The sequence below is a fragment of the Typopeltis vanoorti genome, chromosome 10 (assembly GCF_054136105.1).
Source record: "Typopeltis vanoorti isolate ZY-2024b chromosome 10, IOZ_Tvanoo_1.0, whole genome shotgun sequence".
Classification (NCBI taxonomy): Eukaryota; Metazoa; Arthropoda; class Arachnida; order Uropygi; family Thelyphonidae; genus Typopeltis; species Typopeltis vanoorti.
In genome coordinates, this window is record NC_143558.1 from 123966883 (window position 1) to 123992822 (window position 25940).

Here is a 25940-nt window from a genome sequence, read left to right on the forward strand (position 1 = left end):
GTTTTGGTCTTTTTTGTTTCAGTCACCCCTATTATATCGATGTGGTACTTATCTAATTCCTCAGCTAGCTCCATTTCTTTGCCATTCAGGCTTCTTTCATTGATAGTACCGATCTTTAACTCTGGTTAAAGATCGGTATGATGTTGAGTTGGGGTTTGTTTTCAGATTTGTTCCAGTAGCTGATTTTTCGCTGTTCTCCTTGGTTCCCTGGCGAAAACAACGGGGGCCTTCTTTAATCTGGGGATGCCCCAGCCGGCATGAAATTTTGTCATGTTGTACCATCATTTTTTTTATTTTGGTTTAACCAATAAGAATACAATTTGGTCAGCTAAATCCCAAATTGCCAGCCCATCCTTGTTCGTTCAGTATCCAAGTAGATATCTTCTCTTATTGAAAATAGCTATGAAACATTGCTGAAGATTCTACAAATAAACAATTTTACCTAAGTAGGTTCCATTATTAATTAGTATTATAACACCTAAGGATGTGTAATGAACAGTAATCAACATCACAGTCATCATGGAAAATACTAAAAGAATGAAAGACGCAGTGAGAAGGAACATTAAAAAGATATAATTCAAGAACAAGTCCTATTTATTGTAATTTCATATAACATGTTGAAACCCCTTGATTGCATATGAATGATTAAAGCCAGCCACTTATGTGGCCCTATAAAAATGGTGTTTGCATCCATACCACTTGGCTGCCTGATAATGATTTATGGTTTTAATGGTTGAAGGACAGCAAAGGTCATACTGCACCATATCGATTATAGCAGTACACAAGGTATGACAATTGCAAATATCCATGCCCACAGCGAGATTCGAACCTGTGACCTTTTGGTTGGAAAGCAGGTATACTAACTACTCAGCCAACCAGGCTGGCAGACTGCCTGAAGAAAGACTTGTTATATCAATTCTAGTTGCCAACTATTGGTTTTTTAAGCCTTACTTCGACTGGTTCCTAAGTTAGTTGAGATCTGGCATGGACAAGTAGAGTTTTCTTCCTGGAAACTTGGGTTTTTAATCTCTAATCTAAAAAAAAAAAAAAATCATGTACAGAACTCGCACCATTACAGACAATAATATGAATAATATGGTTGTGAATTTTGACATGGATAATGGTGAGACTGCACATGTGTACTGAACCTATATATGTTTTTTCTGAAAGATTTAAAACTAAAGTCCTCCATCTAGTTGGATAAGAATCAGGTGATCTGAGAAGGATAAACAAAGTTTTTCTTCTTTTCTTTCTAAAGTAAAGTGTATAGCCTCAGACAACATTAATCTTCATAAAAAACATATGGAGCTCTGCATCAGGACTTCATATTTTCCTTTCCATTGACTATTTCTTTTGCTCCTTGACCCGAACACCTGCCCTGAGTGAGTTGCAGAAATTATCCTCACTGGTATGAGATGAAGGCCTTCATTTCCCCTCATTATTTCCAAAACTCTCATCCTCTTTCCCATCTTTGTTTGAATAGAAAGTGTACCAAAACAGTTAAAAAAAAATTACTGCAATTTATGGCAGATGGCTTGCATCAATAACTCCAACTTCACACACCTATTCTGAAGCATGCAAAACACTTATCACTAGATCTAAATCTGACTTCACAATGGCCAACAACAGAAAACTTGCTTCCTGTCCAAATGGAAGTTGTGCCTTCTAGTCCCTTGCTACAGTCATTGAATGCATCTTCTATTCACCTGCACCTCCACTTCTTTCTCATCCAGGTGGTACCACTGTTACAACACTTAACAATAATACTAGCCAACTGGCATCATTCTTTTTTTCTCCTACATAGATGACAAATTTCATCTATCCATATCAGAATTTGAACACTATGCCTCCTGAGGTTTTACAGCAAAAAGATCTCAGAAGAATATTAAATAACTTTGATACTGAAAAGTCTTCTGGTTCTGTTGGCATCTCTGGAGCATAATATTTGAGTTGTACTCAAACATTGTACTCTAGAGCTAACACCTATCATTTCTATATAATCTTAGTTCTAAAGCATGGAACTAACCATATAGCGAGCCTATTCCAAAAAAGGAAAATAGAAGTCTACTGTCAGACTACCAACTAGTCGCCATCACCTCAGTCCTCTCCAAAGTAATGGAGAAGGTCATCGATAGTCAAATTATCCATTACCTGCAGGTTCACCAATTTATCAGCAACTATAGTATGGATTTTGCCATTAAAGATCCATGGGTGTGACCTCTTGGCCTACATTACCCACCACTGGAGATGTGCCATGGAAAGGTTTGGAGAAACATGCTGTTGTTCTTTTTGACATTTCCAGAGCCTTTGGTTGCATCTTGCATGGGACCTGCTGACAAAATGCATCTTTTGGTCTACCTGGACCCTCTGTAATTGGATAGCCAGCTTACTCTCTGGTCGTTCACTGCATGTCGTGGTGGATGACTCCTTCTCTTGCCTCAGAGCTGTTTTCTCACTCCTTTATTCTACCCCCACATGAGAGGTACAAGAACTTACAACACATCAGTGGCATGTGTGAGGTGCAGATGAGGGTTAAGAAAGAAACCTATTGACATTGTTCTTTAAAGAGCTGTGGGTTGAAAGACATGTATAATGCTATGTATTATACATGTCTGCAAGGATATGCTTTGCATTATGGGATGCTAAGTCAAGTGATGTGAAGTCATTAGCTTCTATATACAAGTTGCCCTAGTCCTGAAAATACTTCAGGTGCAAACTAAAGGATTAAACCAAGTATACAATTCTGGGTATCATTAATTTTTTGTCTTCCTTTTTTGGAATGGGTTAGATATATGTTAGTTTCCATGAGATGGAATAGGTGCCAGTTGAGTATAGAAAATTGAAGAGACAGTAGAGGACAGGTGTTAGCTTGGGAGCAGACAAACTTGTGTTCTGGTTGTTTAATATTCTTATGTCTTTCTGCCAAAAGGTCACATACGGCATATGATGCTCAGTTGCTGGTATTTAAGGGGGGGGGGGCTGATTTGCCTTTGTTGTCTATGCAGGAATTAGAGGAAAAGAAGAATGCTAAGAGATCAGGTTTTTCTTTGGTTTCACTAACAGTCGTACCATCTGAATAGGAGAGAGAGATGGGAGCTCAGGTGAGCAGAAATTGCATTTGATGGTTTTTGTGAGGGACCAGAAGGCACAGCTACCATTTGGACAAGAGACAAGTTTCGTGCTAGTGGCTTTTATGAAGTTGGATTTGGATTTGCTGATAGTCAATTTACATTTATTGTGTGCTTCTGCATAGGCTGAGTACGAAGCTTGGGTTCTTGGGTTCTACCTGCAGTAAGTTGTCTTTCTTTGACTACTTTCATACATCTTCTGTTGAACCAATGCTTGGAAAGTGGATGGAAATTTTGGATGAAATCAGGTATGAATGCCTTCAGGATGATTTTTGTGACTTGTTCAGTGCAGGTGTTCCGGGTCTGAAAAGTAGAAGCAATAGTCGTGCCATGGGAAAGAAGAGTGGTAGTTTCGGAGATCATCCCACTTTTATTGTGCCAGGACAACAAGGTTGGATGTAGTCAGAGGAAGGGGCGTTCTATGAGACTGGAATATTGTACTAAATTGTGGTCTGAGTTGCTGAGAGGAGAGGGAACGTTAAACAGTTTTGGAAGGAGAAGTAGTAAAAAATTCATGGGTATTGGCAGAATGGAGAGATTATCTGGAATTCAAGTAGATAGCTGCACGATTTGTGTTAGACCGATGCTTACCGCATCATGTCTAGCTTGATCGATAGTGTTGAAGAAAGGCAGCCAGTTGGAGTTATGGACATTCAGGTTGCCTATGATGATGATGACTCAAGATTGTAGATGGTCAAGTTTTGGAAAGGAAGTTGAAGATGTCTTTATGGTTTTCAGAGTTTGGAGACTGGTAAATACTTACCTTCTTTCTCCAGTACATAAATGATGTCTTAGTCACCTATTCAAAGCTCCATTCATCCTTCTCATTTCACAAACCATGTGCTCAGACATCCCAATCTTCAAGATGATCTTCAATCAGTGTCTTAAATATTGATTTCCATACATCTTTAATAACTTACAACCTGAGAATGTTGTAAAATTATAGTGCATTAGTACTGTGCTTGGGCTAAGGATTATTTTCTAAGGACATTTTTATTAATTTTATATATTGCCAGCCTGGTTGGCTGAGTGGATAGCATACCCACTCTACAACCAACAGGTTGGAGTTTGAATCCCACTGTGGGCATGGATGTTTGGCAAATCCTGCTCCTGGTGGGCTTGTATAGCTCCTTGAGTTTATATGGCTTGAATTTTTTTAAAAAGAATAAATAAATTAAAATCTTCTTTGCATTTTTAAATTTATTCTTTTCATAATCCAGAAACTCTGCTCTAGAGACAATGTGGAACCTTCAAGCCACTTCAGCCAATGGTAAATTGTTTGTCTCCGTATTTTCATCATTTCTGGTTGAACTTCCTCTACTCCAGCTGCCTTTCCACTTTCAAGTTTTGGATGGCTTTTCCTACTCAAGTGTTGTTAGGTACTCCTGATTGCATGCTTGTTGAATATTTTCTTCTACAATCCTCTCACCTCATTTTATTTAACAGTCTTTCAAAGTAACTGCTCCAAATCTAGGATAACTTTATCTTCAGTTTTCATGTCACTTTATTATCTGATTCTTTTTACAGTACTTTCCTTCATTTCTAAGCTTTTTCATTATCTTCCAGAACAGTTTGCCTTCCTGATAGTTATCTTCTATATTCTTATGAAAGTCTTCCCATGATTTTTGTTTAGCTACTTTTAGCAATGCTTCGCTTTCTTACATTTTTATTTGTATTCTCTCCAAGCGCATACTTGCTTGGAACTTTTGATAGGTTTTTCTTCTTTTCTCATGATGGCCCTTTTAACTTTTTGATAGTTCACCATGAAGTTCTGATTTTTCTCTATCCTTGCAAACAACTTTATTTTATCACATGCCTCTGGCTGAATCAATGTTTTCTTCAGTTTGCCATTCAGTCTTCAAGATTTGCTTATTGTTTTCACTTTCATTTGTTCTCCAGTCATATTTCTGTATTTGAGTCTACATTTCATCTCTGAAAGTTGCTCCACTTTGTTTCTTTTTTTTTTTTTTAACTTATATATTTTTATTTTCATTATGATATATTCATTTATATCTTGCTCAAAACTAAATGGGAATCGCATCCTTTTCGGATCCTCTGTGTACTCTTGTATCCCAAACTAGTGTGAAGATATTATTGTCAGCAATGACATAATCAATGAGAACTTTTCTTATTTGTTGTGTCTTTTCCTTCATGTGTATTTGTGGCCATCTTTATTTTGGAACATTGTGTTAGTGATAACTAGTCCATGTCTGTAGAGAAATGCAGCAAGTACTTACAACCATTCTTTTTAGCTTTGCTCTTCAAATTTTTCCCAAACTTATTTCTATATGTCTGTTATTCATTTCCTACTCTCTTGTTCACATAATCTCCAACAAGGACTAACTTTTCCTTTTTCTTCATTTCAGCTACCTTCTGTAATGACAGAAAAATTCCTCACTTCTTTCCATAGTATCTTCTCTGGACCTATAGTTACAAATAAATTTCATTATCCAATTCCTCAGTAATCAAAAGGAGGGAAGATTTGGGGGGGATCTAAAAATGTAGAACTGAGATTCAGAAGAATATAATTTTAATCAGTAAAAGGTAGGCAGTAAGCTACATTCATTGTTTGTCTGAGGACAGTTGAAATATCTCAATACTTGTATTTTTGTAGGTACGACTATCTTCTTTGCCACTTGATTATCATGCCCGTGACAAATTACTACGTTTAGTTGGAGATCGGTATGATCCTGCAACAGATATTCTTTTCCTTGTCATTGATAGGTGAGTTGCTTTATATGATATCTGAATTATGTAGAATTTATTTCTGCATTATGTGCATCTTATTTCATTATTCTGTATCCTATGGTGCCCTTTTCTCTCTCTCTCTCTCTCATGCATATACACATGCAAACCCACTGAGAGCAATTTCTGATACCTATGTTACGTAAACCATATTCATTTCTTTATGAGAAGGCATCATAATACATGAAGATTGGAAAAAAAGATTATCTTTATGATATGAGTGTAGTGAGGCCTGTATAGCTCAGTGGAAGTGGCACTTGCATCTCCTGCACTAGTCACTCAAAGTTAGATTTAGGTTCAAGTTTAGATGGCAACTGGAGGAACTTTTTCTAAGCCTATCTTCGACCGGTTCCCAAGTTAGTCTATCTCTGGCACAGACATGCGGGTTTTTCGTCCTGTAAACTCAGGAAAATCAATTGTAGTACCCACACTATTTCAGACAGTGACATATCCTGTTAGGGTTAGGTATCAAGAGATGGCAGCACTTGTTTACTGGTCTCTTCATCAGTGGCCACTTACAATTAGTGATTAGTCATGGACCAGCTATCTCTGATTGGCTACTAGTGGAGATTGAACTGGCCACTCAGTCTCCAAAAGCTAGATAGGGTTAAAAGACCTCGTCTACACCCTATAAGGGAATAAAAGATGTTAGCTGACTGATTATATATATATATACATACTCGAGCAGTTGAATTAGAGATACCTGCCGTGTTGGTGAAATGGTGCTGTGGTCGCCCAGGCAAATGGAATAATGTTGTCAGACCTTGTACTGACTGTCTGAGTAATAGTCGACCACAGAATGGGGAAGACTCGAGATCTCAGCGAATTTGATCGCGGCCAGATAGTCAAAGTCAGACATATGGGGCACTCCATCTCTGCAGTCATGCAGGCACAGGGCTTTTTATGAGCTACTGTGTCAAGAGTGTACCGTGAGTACATGGAATCGGGTAAAACCACAGCCGCCAGGGAAAACTGCCATGGTGTACAACATGTCGATGACAGGGGACGGCATTGGCTAGCTCAGATGATTACAGCGGATAGACGCACCACAGTGCCGCGGATCACTCGCCAATTCAATACTGGACAACAACTATGTGTGAGCAGCCACACCATCCAGAACCATCTCCTCACTGTTATATCGTCATTTTCGCCTATAATTGACCTCTATTTTTCTCCTTTGTGTCTACTGAGATATAACCTCTAAACTGACCTTCGGGGGCCGTTTCCTGTTTTGAGCTCTGACAAAATTTATTTGTTTCTGCTGCGCCAGCCAGAGCTCTAGGATAGAAATTCTTATCCAGAGAAAACTTCTCAGAAATCAAGTAATACTTTTTCTAGTTTAAGTAGGTAAGTAAATTTCAGAGTTCTCAGTATTTCCCCCTTTTCCTCTAAACATAGGTTCGATATTTTCGTGAGTGGTAATTTCAGTCTCATACTCAGACTTACTTAGAAAAAAACATGTTTATTAATTATCAAAATTACATACAATAAGCTTCCACACATCAAAGGTATTTCATATCAAAATTCTAATTCACTAGCTAAACAATAAGGAACATTCTAATTATCAAAATACTCTAATTTTACATCTCTAGGTTAAATAAGTACACATTCATCATAAAACACTAGTTCAAAATTCTAAATAAAACTTGCTAACAAAGATCAATTCACATTCAGCTAAGTGTTGCATGCTCTCATGCTTTCAGACTACTAGTCCAATATGACTAACACATATATTCAAAGCTAATCAAGATCAATACTAAAATACAGGTAAAGCAAGACAGTGGTAATCAAACAGGCAAGTTATTTATACACACTCATGATTCATCTAAATCACAAACATGGCTCTCGATATCAAACTAAATTACTGCTACTAACGGCCCATACACATTAACTTGGGTTTAGACAATCTATGAACGTAGACTACCAGTCCAATTCAATCAACATAACACAGGAAGCTGTCTCTAAATTCTCACTATCTTCTTTTCTAATCTCTGTCCATTTTACACATTCCTCACTAATAGATAATACATAAAATGAAGATTTTGTACGTTACCACCTTGTTAGACGATTTCTCGATCCTTCCATCTGTTCTTTGTTATGGATTGTCCCTCTGTATGGTGATCTGCCGCCACGTAGAGTCACATGCTCGTCCTGAATTTGCCCCTTCTTTCTTCTGCACTTACGAACCTTTCACGTCGCTGCCTTTAACATAATTTACCTTCAAGGGGAATCCTTTGCTGCCTTCTCATCAGTTAGAACCAGACCGATGGCCGAAACTAGAAACACTGGCATCATCTCGTGCTAAACTTCTTCGATTTGTGCCACTCAGCAACTGGAAACACGTTGCCACTATGCCATCTTATCGGATATCAGCCATGCTGACCCGCCTTGGAACTACGAGCCAGTAACCCACGTGGTGGGGGCCATACGCGACTGGGGAACACCACAGGAACCAAAACCAGAAACGTAGAAGGAGCCAAGAGAGAGAGAGAGAGAGAGAGACTCGAGCCCTGTGAGTTCGTTTTTAAACTCTTCTATAGTGTCCTCTTCCGTACTCCAAGCTTGTCTATGACGCTTTCCTATTTGCTATCACCTCCTCGCTGAACGAGGATCGCTCTCTTCGGGGAATGCGCCTTCCACGAATGCCTACTCATCATTTATTACATCATCTTTGGTGGTCAAACTGCAACCTTTGAACTTTTGTTCGCACAACAATACGCGATTTCTTTACATGGCATAGTTTAATATTGATGTTTTTTGAATTTTTAATTACCAAATATTAATTTAAAATGCTTTTGTTTAGGCTCACATTAATATACATGTGAAACGGAGAGAAAGAATTTATTAATAAATTTTTGACAAATCAAAAGAACTCAGATTTTTCATCCTGCTAAACAGACACACTAATCTCATATTTTAGTTGCTCCAGCTGTAATTTAAACAAAACGGTAAATCAAATGAAATATGGTATTTTCTCATATTTATTAAGATCAGTATAGCATATATATGATAGAATGTTAATGTTTTGGTAGAATTTTTTCCTTCATGTATTGAAGTAAAATTTTTGATTTAATATTCAACCATTGATGTTAGCTAGTGGTTCCTATTTGCTTCACTACAAAATGATGCTGACCTCTAAAAATTGTGTGTGTTGGGGGGGGGGGGGGTAGCAAGAATTTTAGTTGGCAACTATTAGCTTTCTGAAAGCAATACACACACTTAAAGGACATGCTTAATTTATTTAATTAAGCATATGTCCAAGCATCTGCCTTCTGTGGTCAGATAAATTAATTTATCTGACCACAGAAGGCACTTTGCCATTCTGATAATTGAAAGATCAGATAATTAAAAGTATAATTACATAGTGCTGTACCAGAAGTTCTTTGACATGCAAGAATCAGTTTATTGAAAGGTCATTGTTTGAAGGTCAGTTAAATGGTAGATTACTGTATTAGTAATATTTTATTAAGCAGATTTCATGCTGGATATTGGTGTTAGCAGTTGTTATTCAACTATTATCTGCAGAAGCAATCAAAAACGAATCTATATATTTTTCAGCCTTTGTGTTAAGACTGTCATCAGGTATGTATTTATAATGTATATGTATGGACATTCCCTATGTTGATGAATTGCTCATTGCTCTGAAACATGGACATTAAATGTAGAGGAAACTAATAACACAATTTTGTATGGAAAGATATATGTTTAGTATCACAAGACTGGATCAGAAAAGAAATACCTGGATAAGAAACCAAACCAAAGTATCTGATATTATAGAAAGAGTGAAACATATGAAATGGCAGCAGACAGGTTGAGATCAACAATGGACAAAAGAAGTACTGGATTGGATGCAATAGGAGGTAAAATGACTACAATGCCAACAAAAATCACAATGGATTGATGAAATTATCAGATTTGCAGGAGTGACATGCGAAAGAAAAGTCATTGACTAGATGTAGACATCTTGGTGGCTTCATCTTTAGCAATATGAAGTCCTTACTTGGTAAGGACTTCATCTGCTAGTGGGTTGTAATGGCTGATCATGATCTGTAGACACAAACTTAAAACATCATAATTGATAAACTGTAAGACTTCTGTTCACTAATTGTGGGACATGCCTGCCTCCCACTAAGAATTTTAAAAAAAGTGTAATGTATAACTGAAATAGGTTTGAGTTCCCAATTAATTTGGGAATCGTGCTTTGAGTGGTTAAGGAACTTACCTCATTCCCAGTTAATTTAAAAAGGGATAGTTAAAGTTAGTTAATTGGTAATATATTGATAGATATGGCAGCAAGGTACACTTTTGTAAACTTTAAGTCTTGAACTTTTACTGAATAATCTGTTCAATGAGAAGGTATTCACTGTCCTAAAGGTGTCCCTAGTTGTATATAGCTGGGTACATTTTTAGTTGTTGTATTGATTTGCTAGAGATTTACAGAATGGTGGAGAATGTCTGCCGCTAGCAGGCCGTATTCTTGAAATTTTGAGGATGTCATGTTTATTTAACCTTGGAGATTTGGCCTCACAAGTTGCCTTAAACTTTCAGTCACACCAGAACTTGATACTGTGTAATAGTAGGCTTCCTTCTTTCATTCATGTGGTTGGTATCAGTGACATGGTCAGATAAACCTGGTTTTCCATAATGTAGATAACTGATAGGCCTTTTGTGCTTCTCTTGTCTAATCTGGATGGTTTTGTTTTGTCAAGGGAATGTAGCAAGTACAACTGTTTCTGTAGACTTCTGAGCAGGATAACTTTGGAAGAGGATCTTTAGAAGGTCCTTAGTTTTTAGGCAGATTTGAATCGCTCTATGATTGTACTTTTATAGTATTCTCCAATTTTTTTCTCCAAAATCCCTTTGTACTGCTATGCCAAATTATAATCAATATTTCTTTGGATAAGATTTTGTTGACAAAAACTTTTACTGACTGTATCCATTGCTATTCTTTTTGATGAATTGGAGTTCATTTTTAAAGGTTTGCTTATTAGAGTGAGTGGATAAGGTTTGGTTTGGTTTATAGTTTATTTGGCACAAAACTACAAAGGTCATTCTGTGCCATACTAAAGGTTACAACATTAGCATTTACAGAAAATTGTAAACAATATGTCTGTACAAGAATCTAGTTTCACAAAGCAGCATCTCTAGGTAAACAGAACTGCTGCAGAGGGCACAGCAACACACAAGGTCAGAGGTTATTACAGTAGTGCAAAAATAGTTTACAGTATAAGTTAATACATAAAATATGACACCTGGCTTAGTGTGTCATATATATATGACACACTAAGCCAGGGAATGCAGTATCTACATATATGTAAAATTATAGTAGATGCCTTTATAGCAGTACAAAAATAGGCAAAAAGGGATTATTATACAATATGCATGGATGAAAATTAAATTTAGCAATGCAGTATAAACAGAATTTAGCAATACATATAAACAGAATTACTAGAAAGTAGACAAGCAGGTAAGATGTCCTACAGCATTACATGATTATTCGAAAAATAAAGTAGTAAATAAGATGCATACACAAAATGTATGTTAAGTGATGCAGTATCTACATATAAACAAAATTACTGCAGAGATTTCAGCAATACATAAATAGATAACTATAGGTTAACATATACAAAACAAGTCGAGGAAAGCAGTATCTACATCTAGTAAGATTACAACAAACATTATTATACTAATACTTAGAGTCAGAAAGGAATTATTATACAGCATTGATGCATAAAATTTAAGTTTAGCATTATGGTATTTACATATTAACAAAATTACAGCAGGGTGATACTAATATACAAGATCAAGGTCTATGGTAAAAAATAATTGGTCAGATTTAACCTAATGAATAATATGTATGTATAAAAGTTAAGTTAAGCAAAAAAGTATTTACATATAAACAAATTTATGGTCAAATGTGTTTGTACAAATTAATTCTTTTTAAAAAATTAAAAACATCATGCAATTTGCCTGAGTTTGCTTGTTTCCCTGAGTGTATATGGCTTGGTTAGATAGGTGAAAATTTCATTCCTCTCTCATGTAAATTTTTGACAATCTACCAGAATATGATGAATAGTGAGATGTGTGTTACGTTTTTCGCATATGGGAGGGTCATCAGCTCTCAGTAAATGAGAATGCGTAAGGTGACTGTGACCTATGCGGAGCCTAACAAGGACAACCTCCTCCCTTCTCTTTGTACGTTGACTAGAATGCCAGTGTTTAATTTCAGGTTTAATGTTATATAATTTGTTTGTTGATGCTTCTTGCCATGTTAACTCCCACTGTGCAATTAGCTTTGATCTTATAAGTTGTCTGTAGTCTGTATATGGAACTGTCAAACAGTATGTGGAGAAGGTATGAGCTGATTTAGCAGCTCATTTCCTTTGATTCTGATGCAGCTGGGAATCCAGCAGAACTGAACATTGAAATTAAGGATTTTAATTTTGTGAAGCACTTCATAAAGTACTCGATGTGGATTATGCATAGGAGAAGAGATGGCCTGTAAAGAGCTCAATGAGTCTGTATAAATTATACACTTTTGGTAGCAGTTTTCTTTTATATGCACAAGTGCAAGCTGAATGGTCTGTAACTCTGCTGTATAATAACTGCAGTCTGGTGGGATCTGATTTGAGATAATAATGTTAGGAAACACAGCAGCACAGCCAACAGAGGTGTTAGTTCTTGAACCATCAGTATAGATGGGTAAGAAATCGGCATGTGCTGCTCTGTGTGCATTAAACAATTGCAGGTAGATGGATGATGGGGTATAAGATTTCTGTAGCTGACAAAGTGACAGATTGCAGGATGGTGTGCAAACCTGCCTTGGAGGAATGCTGTTATGTTTAGTGTAGCTAAATGTTGTCAACATTTATATTAACGGCTTGCACAGTTTCTTTAACATGCATACCAAAAGGATGTATAGCAGTTTGATGTGTGATATTGAGCTTCGCAATGCAGAGAGAAGATACTATTCCATGTAGGGTGATCTGGGAGAGATTTTATTTTTAGGGCATAATTAAGAGACAAACAACTGTTTCCGTTGAAGTGATAGAGCTTGTTCATTTGCTTCAACATAGGACTTTGAGTGGGTGAGGTGCGAAAGGCACCAGGTTATCCCAAAACCAGATCTTTTCCTGGTTTTGGGATAGCATTGACAATTGGCTTATGCCAAGAATGTGGAAACTCTTCCTCTGCAAGTATTTTATTGTATAATAAGAGAAGAAGATCCATAGAAGATGATGGTAGATGTTTCGTAATGGATTTCATCAGGTCCTACTGCACTAGGGTGAGATTGTGGAGAGCTCTTTTTAGTTCCTCCTTGAGAAATGGCTGATTATATGGCTGAAGAATGTTGGTAGAAAAATTAAGCCTTTGTTTCTCTTGCTGCTCTTTCAGTATTAAAAATTCCAGAGAATATGAAGCTGTTGCTGAGATTTTAGCAAAAGTTTCTTCCAAAGTATCTGCAATAGCTTTGGATCAGCAAGAACACCTCCATTATAGTCTAAGGTGGACAAACAATGTGTCCTATATCTACCTTTCATTTTCTGGATTTTATCCCATACAATTTTTGGACTGGTCATATGATTAATTGAAGTAGTAAATTGGATCCATGATTGTTTTTGACTCTGACATCATACATAATGTGCTTTTGCTCAAGCATGCTTGAAAGTTATTAAATTTGATGTGGTGGGGTATCTACGAAATATGCTCCATGCTCTGTGTTTATCTTTTTTGGCTGCCTGACATTCTGGGCTCCACCAAGGCTTTGAATAGACTGGGAATCGAGATGATGTTTTGGGGATGGAGGTTGTTGCTGCCTTGGCAATGCATTCTGTTATATATTTTACAGCTTCATTGATAGGTGTTTGACTGATGGCATCAGCATTAAATTTTGCAAGATGAAAGTGTTCCAGTCAGCCTGGTCCATTTTCCATATAGGTATCCATGTGGGTGAACATGGTTCCTATGACGACATTGTACAAAGGATAGGAAAGTGATCACTTCCATATATGTTCTCTGCAACGTCCCATATGAGCAGTGGAAGAATGGAAGGGGAACATATTGTAAAATCAATTGCAGAATATGAACAGGTGGGCATATGGAAGAAAGAATTGAGTTTATTATTTAGAAGGGAAAGGTTTATTATCAAGAATTTTTTCAATGATTCGACCTTGTCTATTAGTGTTGGCACTACCCCATAGAATATTGTGACCGTTAAAATCACAATGAATGATTTTAAATCTTGCAACTTGCCTGAATCCATACTTTTCATGAATCCATGAAAAGTATGGATTCAGGCAGTTGCAAGATAAGGTTATCAAGATCAATTTCATTTAAATCAGCATTTGGTGGTAAATAAATTGAACATACTGTAATAAGAAATCCCACAGAGAAGCGAATTGCTACTGCTTCCAGAGAAGCATTAATTTGGACCTGATGGAAAGAAATATGACTGCCCACTAGGATAGCTACTCCATGAGCAGGACCATCTCCAGTTCTATCCTTACATACAGCAGTGAAATTCCTAAAGGTACGGTCCTCATTGAGTCTTAAGTAAGTTTCCTGTAGACAGAAACAGAAAGGTTTGTGTTTCTGCAACAATATCTTGATATCGTCAGTATTCTGGCAGATCCCACGACAGTTCCATTGTAAAAATTTTCCTATTGTTTTGATTTTATTTACTTGTCTGGTTTTTGAGAGGTTGAGGGCTTACCTTTGTCAGATTTATATTTATCCACTGTTTTAGGGAAGTATGGACGGCCAGTGTCCATCTCTTCCTCTGGTAGAGTGTTCAAAACATCAAATGTGTTAGGGTCAGTTGGTATGTTTAGTTTGCTTTCAGTGGGTATTGAGGTATCCATTTTTTTGTGCGAGTGTCTGGTGGTTTATCTTTGGGTGAAGTCTCCATAATTTTTTTGACAGATGAGTTTTCATCCAATGGGACCATTTTTGAAGTTGTCTCTGGAGTAAGGCCATAGGTCTTGTGATTAATGCGCTCAACAGAGAAGCACTTGCGATCGAAAAGTTCAGGTATGGTGAAATTATCTAATGGCAGAATAGATATACATATTTGAGTTGCTGTTGACACTTTTTTAATTGTTACTTTTTCAGCATAAGAGGATCCGTAGCACAGGTGTAGTGGTGACTAGCTTTCTTTTTGCATCCTGATATGTTATGTTTTGTTCTGTTTTAATTTTTCTCTTTTTCATCTTTCCATTTCTGACATGCATGAGAGTATGCTGGATGATCTCCCTGACAGTTGACACATTTAGCTTTTTTTTTTTTTCACAGCAATATTTATTATCATGTTCTTTACTACCACATCAGGCACAGGTAGTAGAACCATGACAGGCAGTTTGGGCATGCCCATATCTTTGACATTTAAAGCATTCTCAGCGGGTTAGGAATGTACATTCTAATAGGACAGCTGAGATACCCTGCTTTTATAGATTTCGGAAGCCTAGGTGTATCAAAAGTAAAGATGATGATGATCTTGGTTGAGACCAGGCGACCATCCCTGTTTATCAGGATGTGCCTCACACCCGTCACTCCTTGATCTTTAAGCTCTGAACATATCTCCTCATCAGGAACATCAAGGAGATCCCATTCTGATATATCACTCCTCTACTGGAATTGATGTTCTGTGAGGTGTTACTGCAATTTGTATTCCACCCATTGTCATTGCTTTCAGTAGTTTCTCGGAATGTTGTTTGCACATGGTTTCCACAAGGATATCACCAGAACGCAATTTCTTGACAGTTTTGGGAGGTCCTGCCAGTCCTTCTAAACCTTTTTGGATCAAGAAGGGTGACATTTTCCCAATTGGTTTTTCACCTGTTGCATGAATGATTAAAAAGGTTGGTACATTTATGTTAGTATTCGATATCTTTTGTTTCTTACTTCTGTTTCCATATGCTGTGTCCATATTATCAGTACTCGGTTGGGACTTTGTTAGGGTCCCTGAAACATTTGAGGATAAAGAATTCATATTTAAGGAATTTTTAATTCGGCGCCAAAGCTTCCGCCCACCACAGAGCCACACGTGGATGCCCACTACCCGGCAAGCAAAGACTGCACTTAGGAGTGGAACGCCACGGCTACCCTGAATGCTATACCAGCACTGCAGCAGGTCTAGGATCCTGACCATGGACCATGGGGTGAAAGACTTACTGCAACACCGTTGACCCTTGCAGGCAAGCCCACTAACCGATCGATCCTGGCTGGGCCATCCAGGACTACCCGTCTTGCCGAAGCAGGGGCCAAAGTAGTGCAAGACTACCAGGATCCCCCTTTCCGTATGTCCACGGGTTGTACCGCATGGCGTTGGATCCCAGTGATGGTGGTCTGGAAAAAGGATAGTGAAAAAGACTCAGGAGAAGTAGAGCAAAGAATACGGGAAGAAAAGCAAAGAAAAAGAGGAAGAATGAAAAGGGCCAATACCATCACTGGGAGGTCCCCCCTCCACCATGAACAGGTGCCCCACATGGAGGGGGTGGATAAGGCTCTCATTTAAACGGCCTTTATTGGCATAATAATGTGTGAGAGTCTACATGCATGTATAGTATTGTGTGTGATGATTTCTGATAAACTGAAAAGATCAGACCACCTAATGGAAGTTTCTATCTTTTGTAACAGTATAATTATGTCTTTGATAGGGATATTTGTGAACAGGGTAGTAACATCGATCTTTATGAAAATGTATTCAGTTTTCAAGATCTTTAGTCTTGCTGAAATGCTATGTATTTTATTCTTAATGTGTATGGGGAAAGACCCACTAACTCTTTGAGTATTGGTACTAGCTTCTTAACTAAATAATAGATAGGTTATTGTCTACTGTTTATGATAGGATGGAGTGAGATGTTTTTCTGTACATCAGGTAACCACGTTCTGAGGAGGATAACCTTTGGAAGAGGATCTTTACCTCTCTAGTACATGATAGTGGTGCCACACTTTTTTCTTTTTTTTTTAACTGCATTTGGTCAGGAGGTTACGTTTATTAGTAAACTGAGTTTTCTTTTTGGTATTTTTAGTAGGATCATAATGAATAGATTCATATGTCTGAGTGTCTGTTATTAACAGTTTTTTTTTTCTAGGTACTAATACTCATGACGATTTAAACATTGAGTTTAATTATTTACTGTTAATGCATTTATATTCTCCAGATGGTAGTTAAGTCTATAAGTCTGTTATAATGAATATACAAGCTTAGTGCTAGTGAGTTTGCAGCACTGGTACCTTGCTTTACATAATTTTTTCTCAAAATAGACCTGTTGGTTAAAACCAAAGAACAATATTTTTTCACTGAACTGCTCCTTCTATTCAATATTTCATATAGCTGTGTACTTGTTTTTACATTTAACTAAAATTTACTTTGCAATATTTGTGAAAATGTTTTTATAAATGTTTACTTGGATTTTTTTATGTTACTACTGAAGTATATCATGCTCATAAAAGCAATCTATTATTAACATTATTAGAAATATTTTAAAAACATTTTTATTTTATTGCTATTTTTATTAGATTGATAAAAAGGGATTGAACCAAAGCATTTTTGTTTTTGTTTTTTTGTTCAGAAACATCAGAAAAACATGTGCATTATGGATTTTTGCCTGTTTAGAGTCCTTCACACCTAAAACAGAAGGGTATGGATAGTTCTTCGTAGATTATAAAAATACTTTCAGCTACTTGCCATGCTACAAGATTACTAATCCTGGTAGTTATGGATTTCGATCACCTGTAGATTGTATGTGGCAGACCTAGATTGATCTCTGTTGCTCTTGCAGTACACTGCTGTCATTACTCAACTGACAGCAGTGTATTTCCACTGGCAGTACACTACTATCAGTTCAGCATTGTGACTATCAGTAGTTTGTTTCATTTGAAATTGAAATATTTTGATATTTGCATGAAAGTGAAAGTTGCAATTTGTCTAAAAGAATCAGAAAATGTATACACTTCTGCAGTGAATAGATATGGCAATAAAGAAAGTAATGAAGTATATCTTGTTAAGTTCAGGTATAAATTACAACATAATTTATTGGTTGACAGTTACAGTTAGCATGAAAGAGAGCTTTAAATAGTTCCTTAATAGAATCTGGAAACACTCAGAGTTCAGATATAGCTTAATGAAGTATTTTGCTCCTTCTAAACCAATTAGTAATTCTTCAGTTTTACACATAAGGAAATTAATGTGTTTTGTGACTATTGATTTCTCAGATCTAAAACAAATCTTAAACTTCTGTTGGGTTTGTCTATGCAAATAAAAGGACTGTTCCATTTTGAGATAGACTTCTCTATAATTGAAGCTATTTCATATTCTTTAGTATATGAAATATGCTGAAAACATTCCATATATTTAATTGGAGTTTGATGCTGTTTTACATAGATAGATGTGCGAGTAGTAAGTTATACAGAATGCTCGGCTACATTAGTACGAGACACAATATCTGTGGTGAAAACATTAGGAAATAGTTAGAAAGCAGACTCAGAGAACATAATTAACTTCTTTCTGTTGGATGTAGTTGCCAATTTTATTGCATTTTCTATTTATTTTCTCAGTCTTCTTTCTCATCTATGTTTGTTGCTTCACTTTCAAGTGTTTGGTCTTGTTTAGTATTAAAAACTTTGAGTATACATCTAAAGTTTCCAATACTAAACAAAGTATTAGACTTGCATTACACTTGGTTAAACGATTAAACAAGAGTATAATTTATTGACAAGTAATAATAAGTTTTTGTAGTCTATCTCTTTAATAAGTTTTTAGGGTTTTTAATTCATTAGTCTATGGATTTTGCTTTAGAACTGTTTTGAATCCTTAAATTTTTTCTTAATATTTCTCTTCTTAATTGAAGTAGGTTTTTGAGCTGACCATTATATTCTACATTAATTGTATTAGAATCATGTTCCAAAGAAAGTACTTGTTTGGAATTAGAAGATTGGTATATATCTGTAAGCCTTTCCTCTCTTTTCCTACCAGCTTTATAATATTCCTTCATATTTGTAATTTTTTTCTATGCTTCTTTTAATTCATCTTTTAGACCAGCTCTAAATTGATTAAATACTGATCCTTCTAAATGTGATTTCCCTTCAGCTGGGAGACACTTAACTTATGAGCTATAGTTAGCAATCTGTTATAGTAAAAAGAAACAGTTTATTTCTTTGAATGCTTTGATGTAGCTACTACAAATTTGAACTTGCATCTCTAATATTTGAAAACTCCTAGAAGTACAATAATCTGTAACACAGGCAAAGCGTTCAGGAAGATCTGTGCCTTCCCTACCAACTTATTTCTAAAGGTAATTGACAAATAAAATTCAGACCATTTTCCTATTTAAATTTTTCTGCATATTTAAAATATGGTTTAGTATTTTTATTATCTATCTGGTCTCTTTCGACTAAAGGTGAGTTAGCCAGCCTCATACAGAGATAGAGGGTTTTTCATCCCTCCGAAACAAGCCAACTCGTCCAGTGAACACACACACATCTATAGACATAAGACACTCCTGTAATAAGGATTAACCAACTTATTCCGTAGGATTTCGGTCTTGAATGCCTACATGGTGAAGTGTGTGAGCTTAAAATCATGATCATATCCAGAAAATGTGGAGATTACAGTATTAGGATTAGCTGTTTCAAAAAAAAAATCATTGTGTAGAATTAGTTACATTGCTTGTATCAACAACAACTTCATCCAGGCTTTCAGAATTTATTATCTATTTATCATCATCATCATCAAATTCCTGCCATGTACCGTCAAGGGGTGTACAGGATATGATAGTACTACATGAAAAAAATTACATCATTATTAATTTCCTATCTACAATTTTCCTCCAAATCAGTCTGTTACTTGTCAAGACTCCAACATTATCAGATCTTATATTTCTATCGTCTAAAGCATTTTGTACCGTATCAATCCACCTATATCTTGGTCTTACTCTGGGTTGTTTTGCTGCCAACCTGGCAGAGAACATTTGTTTTGCTAATCTTTCCTTGCCTGTTCTGTTTAAGTGACCATACCACCTAAGATTAGCTCTGCTAACACATTCCTGGATGCTGACAATGTCAAGTTCTTTCCTAAAATCCTCGTTTTTAATATGATATTGCCTTGCCATTGATGCCATCTGTTCATGCCTATAATCTTTCTCAGGACTCTCATATCTGTGGTCTCTAGTCTTTGGTCAAGTGTTTTACTTCTGACCCAGCTCTCAGATCCATAAGTTAAAACTGGTTTGAACACTGTCTTATACACAGCTAATTTAGTGTTCTGACTGATTTCTCTCTTATTCCATATGAATTTATTCAATTCACTTCCCACCATACCAGCTTTGCTGATTCTGTTGTCTATTTCTATAATTAATTTACCATCTTCAGTAAAAATCGTGCCTAAATAGCTGAAATGTTTTACTTGTTCCACAGGTTTTCCATTCACAACACAGTTGACATTTTCAATGATTCTGCATATTTTCATTGTCTTTGTCTTTTTATTGCTGACCTTCATACCATATCTATTACAACAGCTAGTCAATTTAGTCAGAGAATCTTGCAGACTTGTAGCAGATTTATTTAGAAGCATAACATCATCTGCATAAAGCAAAGAGCTGACATTAACATCTCCAATTTTGATATCATGTTTAATACCACTTTCCTTCATAATGTGATCCATATAGATAATGAATAACAGAGAGGATAATGTACATCCTTGTCTCACACCAGATTTAACATTAAACCATCTTCCTGTACTTCCTTCAATTCTAACTGCTGACTTACAACTCAAATAAAGACTAAGTATTGCTTGATATAATGCCCCATTGACACCATATAACTGAAGCGTATTGAATAGCTTCTCTCTTGTTACCTTGTCATATGCCTTTTCCAGATCAACAAAACCTAAATACAGATCTTTGTTATATTCCCATGCTTTCTCGACTATTTGTTGTAAAGTGAAGATCTGATCCTGACAGCATCTATTTGGCCTGAATCCAGCTTGTTCTTCACCAAGCTTTTCTTCCACAATTCTTCTCAACCGTTTCTCAAGTATACTTGCATAGATCTTGCCAGGAACACTCAGTAGAGAAATACCTCTGTAATTCTCACATGCAGTTTTATTTCCCTTTTTATATATGGGTACTATCAGAGCTCTACTCCAATCATCGGGAATTCGTCCCTCTGTCTAGGCTTTCTGAACTATGCAGTGCAGCCACTGTAAGACTCTTATACCACCATACTTCAGCATTTCTGGTCGAATATCATCTACTCCTGCTGCCTTTCCACATTTCAAGCCTTTGATGGCTTTTTCTGCTTCTAGTATGGATATGTATTCCTGACTGCATGCCTGGTCAGTGTTTTTTACCACTGTGCTGTCATCACTGCTTGTTTCATTTAGCAGTTTTTCAAAGTAATTACTCCATACTTCAAGGATATCTTTTTCTCCCAGTTTTCATGTCACCTTTATCATCTCTAATTCCTTTTACAGCACTCTTTCCTCCATTCTTGAGCTTCTTCAACAACCTCCAGAATATTTTGCCACCTTCTTGATATTTATTTTCTATATTCTTGCCAAAGTCCTCCCATGACTTTTGTTTAGCTAGTTTTACACAGTGTTTAGCATTCTTGCATTTGTCTCTATATTCTCTAAGAGCACAAGCTGACTTATTTGACAGGAACTTTTGGTATGCTTTCTTCTTTTCCTTCACTGCCTCTTTAACTTCCTGTGTCCACCAGGGAGTTCTGATTTTTTTATTCTTACAGATAACCTCACCACATGCCTCTCTGGCAGAATCAATCAATGTTTTCTTCAGAGTTTGCCACTGAATCTCCAAGGTTTGATTCCTGTTCTCAAACTCTTTCATTTTTTCTTCAATAATCTTTGTGTATTTTAGCCTACAGTTCACATCTGAGAGCTGCTCAACTTTTATTCGCTTTAAAACTTTCTTACATGTTATTCTTTTCAATATGAAATTCAATTTTATCCTGCTCAAGACTAAATAGTGATCACCTCCAATTTCAAATCCTCTGTACACCCTGGTGTCCTGCACCAGGGAGAAAACAACACTATCAACAATAACATAGTCAATGAGACTTTTCTTATTCCTAGCCTCTTCTCTCCATGTGAATTTGTGCACATTTTTATGTTGGAACATGGTGTTCGTAATAACCAGTCCATGTCCTGAGCAGAAATCCAACAGATATTTGCCATTATTATTAGCTTTGCTCTTTTCTCCATTCCCAAAATATTTTTGTATGTCTCGCAATCATTTCCTACTCTGCTATTTAGATCCCCAACAAGGACCAATTTTTCATTGTGTCAGTTGCTTTTTCTAAAGCCTCAAAAAATTCCTCCACTTCTACCTTAGTAGAACTTTCTGTGGGACCATAGCACAAATAAGTCTCATTGTCCAGTTCCCCATTCTCATATTTGCCCACATTACTCTACTTGAGACTGACTGCCATTCAAGAAGATTAGCCTCGTATTTTGTGTTGAATACCACGGCTACTCCTTCTTTTCCTTGATTGTCATTGTCTGAATATAACATTTTGTATTTATTGCTCAGAAAGATCTCACCCAATTTTGGTCTTTTTTGTTTCAGTCACCCCTATTATGTCGATCTGGTACTTATCTAATTCCTCAGCTAGCTCCATTTCTTTGCCATTCAGGCTTCTTACGTTGATAGTACCGATCTTTAACTCTGGTGATGTTGAGTTGGGGTTTATTTTCAGATTTGTTCCAGTAGCTGACTTTTCGCTGTTCGCCCTGGTTCCCTGGCGAAAACAACGGGGGCCTTGTTTAACCGGGCGACGCCCCAGCTGACATGAAATTTTGTTATGTTGTACCATCATTTTTTATTTTGGTTTAACCAATAAGAATACAATTTGGTCGGCTAAATCCCAAATTGCCAGCCCATCCTCGTCCGATCAGTATCCAAGTAGATACCCAACAGGGTGCACCATGAGAAGGTGAGGATTGGACATTAGGTCAGAAGCCCTGGTCGGTTCTCTGCATTCCTTTAAAGGCTATATGGAGGTCTCCTCTCAGTTATATAGCTTTGACCCTTAAGCACCCCATTATCCATTTATCAAAAGGATAAATATAAACTTTAATACGATATGTAAATTATTAAAGCCAGAACCAATTCTACACATAAATATACTTGCTTGTAGTTACGTTAACTATTACCTTTCTATATTGTTATTAGTTATTTGTGGAGAGTAAGTAATTAACTAGATTTATAATTGTTTATTGATGGGTTAGCATGTTTTAGATTTGTACCTGTGATGGTGTATTAACTTCAAAGATCAACATGCTGTGAATTTCAAAGAATGAAGCTCAAGCATAAAAAAATTAAAATATTTACTTTAAACATATATGCAAACCACAAATACAGTTCAGTATATAAAATCATTCTCTCTGCCCCTTTGAAGGAAACTGACAGAAATGAGAAATGATATAGAAAATAATTAACTTCTGCTATCCTCTGTATCTAACTTTTAAATTCTTAAGTACAAAGAATAACTATACACCCATTCTAAGGATTACACAATATAAAGAAAATTTTCTTTGCCTGACACTCGTGGTTAAATTGAGTTCTGAAGAATAACATCAAAAGACATTCAAAAAATATGAATATAGCATTTCAGTTAAAGGTTAATTTCACTCGACTTGTAGCATTTATTCCATCACTGTCCTCTTTATCTTCCTTTATCTTTTTTGTACTCATCCATTCATTCAGTCTGTTGTATCTCTCAGATTCTCTGCATCACCATTAAAAGAAGTAGATCTCACTTGATAATACTTGCATATATTTTCTAGTAGCCAAGTTTCATAAGAAACATCTTTCCTTCATTTGTTGATGTGGGCATGAAGGCATGAAATATAACATGTATTCCTCTTTGACGGTAGGAATAAACATTTTCAAGCAGTTCCAAGAAAAAAAAGAACTACTGCAGATTCCATATTACTTAATGGAGAACATGCCACTTGCTTCCGAATTGGGCACATAACGTTTTCACTAATGTACAAAGGCTTGATACACTGTACTCTCCTTCAATATTAACTTCACAGTTTCTCCTTGGAGGATAGATGAAGATGCATATATTCTTTCCAGCTCTCTTTTGTCTGTCGCTTGCTGGCTAGTGTCCCAATTTCTGATAACCGCTGTTCAAATAAACAATATAATACACATTCCTGTTACTGAGATTCCAAGTGATACGATGGCTGCCATTACTACCAACAATTGCACATTACAAGTGCATGGCATACAAATACTAAATATGAAATAATACGCATACAAAATTCACTCTATAGTTCCCTGAGGATTATAACATTACAGTAAGCAAGTTAACTATTTAAATATAACTTGGTTTCCTTTGCTTCACACTGCTTAACCACATGATGGTTCTGGTAATACTGATACATACAGCTGCATTAATAAATTTGACCAGATATTTTTTTAATATAATTACTTGATCTTTGTCATGTTGTACCATCATTTTCTATATTGGTTTAAGCCAATAAGAATACAATCTGGTTGGCTAAATCCCAAATTGCTAGCCCATCCTCGTTCGTTCAGTATCCAGGTAGATACCCAACAGGGTGCACCACGAGAAGGTGAGGATCGGACATTAGCTAAGAAGCCCTGGTCGGTTCTCCGCATTCCTTTAAAGGCTATGTGGAGGTCTCCTCTCAGTTATACAACTTTAGTAATGATGTAAATTTTTCATGTAGTACTATCATATCCTGTATACCCCTTGAGGGTACATATCAGGAATTTGATGATGATGAATTACTTGATCATATAACAAAACTTATTTCTGTTTTTGATATTTACAATTAATTCATATCATGCTTTAAAAAAATGAAACAAAATAAGTAAATCGCATTTGTGAGATTTTTACATCGTCCTTTATAGGTTGTCTTAATAATATATAGGATCCCTGAATCCTATATATTATCCTTGATACTCAAACAAATTTATTTTTTGCTGTGCCAGTTTGAACATTAAAGTTAGGGATAAACTCTAGCTTTAGGATAACTACAGAATCACAGGTGTTACTAGCAATATATTTAAACTTCTAGAAACTTGGAATCTCTGGCATATTCTTGTTTGCAGTCATGCCCTTACTTATACTTGGGTATTCCCACGCACTCACTCTTACTCAGGTTCGAATTTTATGAAGGGTCAGAGTCAATCAACATGATCAGATACACATACATTTAAAGAATCAAACATTTATTTAAATCCAATTGAAAGTACTACATAAATTAAATTAATTATAAAATTCTAAGGTTAAAACATTATCTCTCATTCACTCTTTCAGTCATTAATTAATTTCAATGTTCTATCTTAAATATCAGCAATTCTATGTCTTAATGCTTCAGTACACAATATTACATAATACACTTACGATTACAATCCAATATTGAAACTAATCTCAGAATATGAACAAAATTCCAATATCTCAATGACTCAGAACATATTTCACTTAAGGTTTGCAATTTACTTTATACATTAATTTCAATTTATCAGCAAAACTCAGTATCTCATTAACTCAGTATACGTTACATTAAAGCTTACAATTCATTTTTCTCATTAAGGCACTTTAACACACTTTTTGAATTCTCTTAGAACAATCAATACAAAATTTCTATCGGTTTAAAAGTTCCAAAAGTTCATCTCAGGAAAAATGTAATCATTTATATTCAGATCTAAGCCTTTCACTCTTTCCTGTAATACTATCCACACTTTACAATGTAAGTCGATCTCAAAAGGGGTAGAATAAGTGAGAGTACTTATCTAATTCTCTTGTTCTCGGATCTTGCCGTCCTTTGTTTTCGAATCTGGAATTCTGGATACAAATGCCTCGTGGTTCACACTTGCTCGCTAGTTCCTGCCTAGATTTTCGTAGTATGGACTTCTACTATGGCCAACGATTTTGTCTTGCCGACTCTACAACGGTGGCATTGTTGGAACTTCCCGAAGGTCAGCTCTTAAAAATAAAAGCTGAACCACGGTGAACACTTGTAGCACACAGGGAGAATACCGGAGCGAACAAAACAGGGTCAGTGATTTA

General features: G+C 36.2%; 1 protein-coding gene across 1 annotated transcript in view; it reads left to right on the forward strand.

The window, feature by feature from the left end:
* Positions 1–25940, forward strand: part of mRpS35 (mitochondrial ribosomal protein S35) — a 107174-nt gene that overhangs the window by 50000 nt on the left and 31234 nt on the right. Inside the window, exon 5 of the mRNA XM_090399169.1 lies at positions 5743–5852. Coding sequence (XP_090255295.1) covers positions 5743–5852 — 110 coding nt within the window. The remainder of the gene's footprint in view (positions 1–5742; positions 5853–25940) is intronic.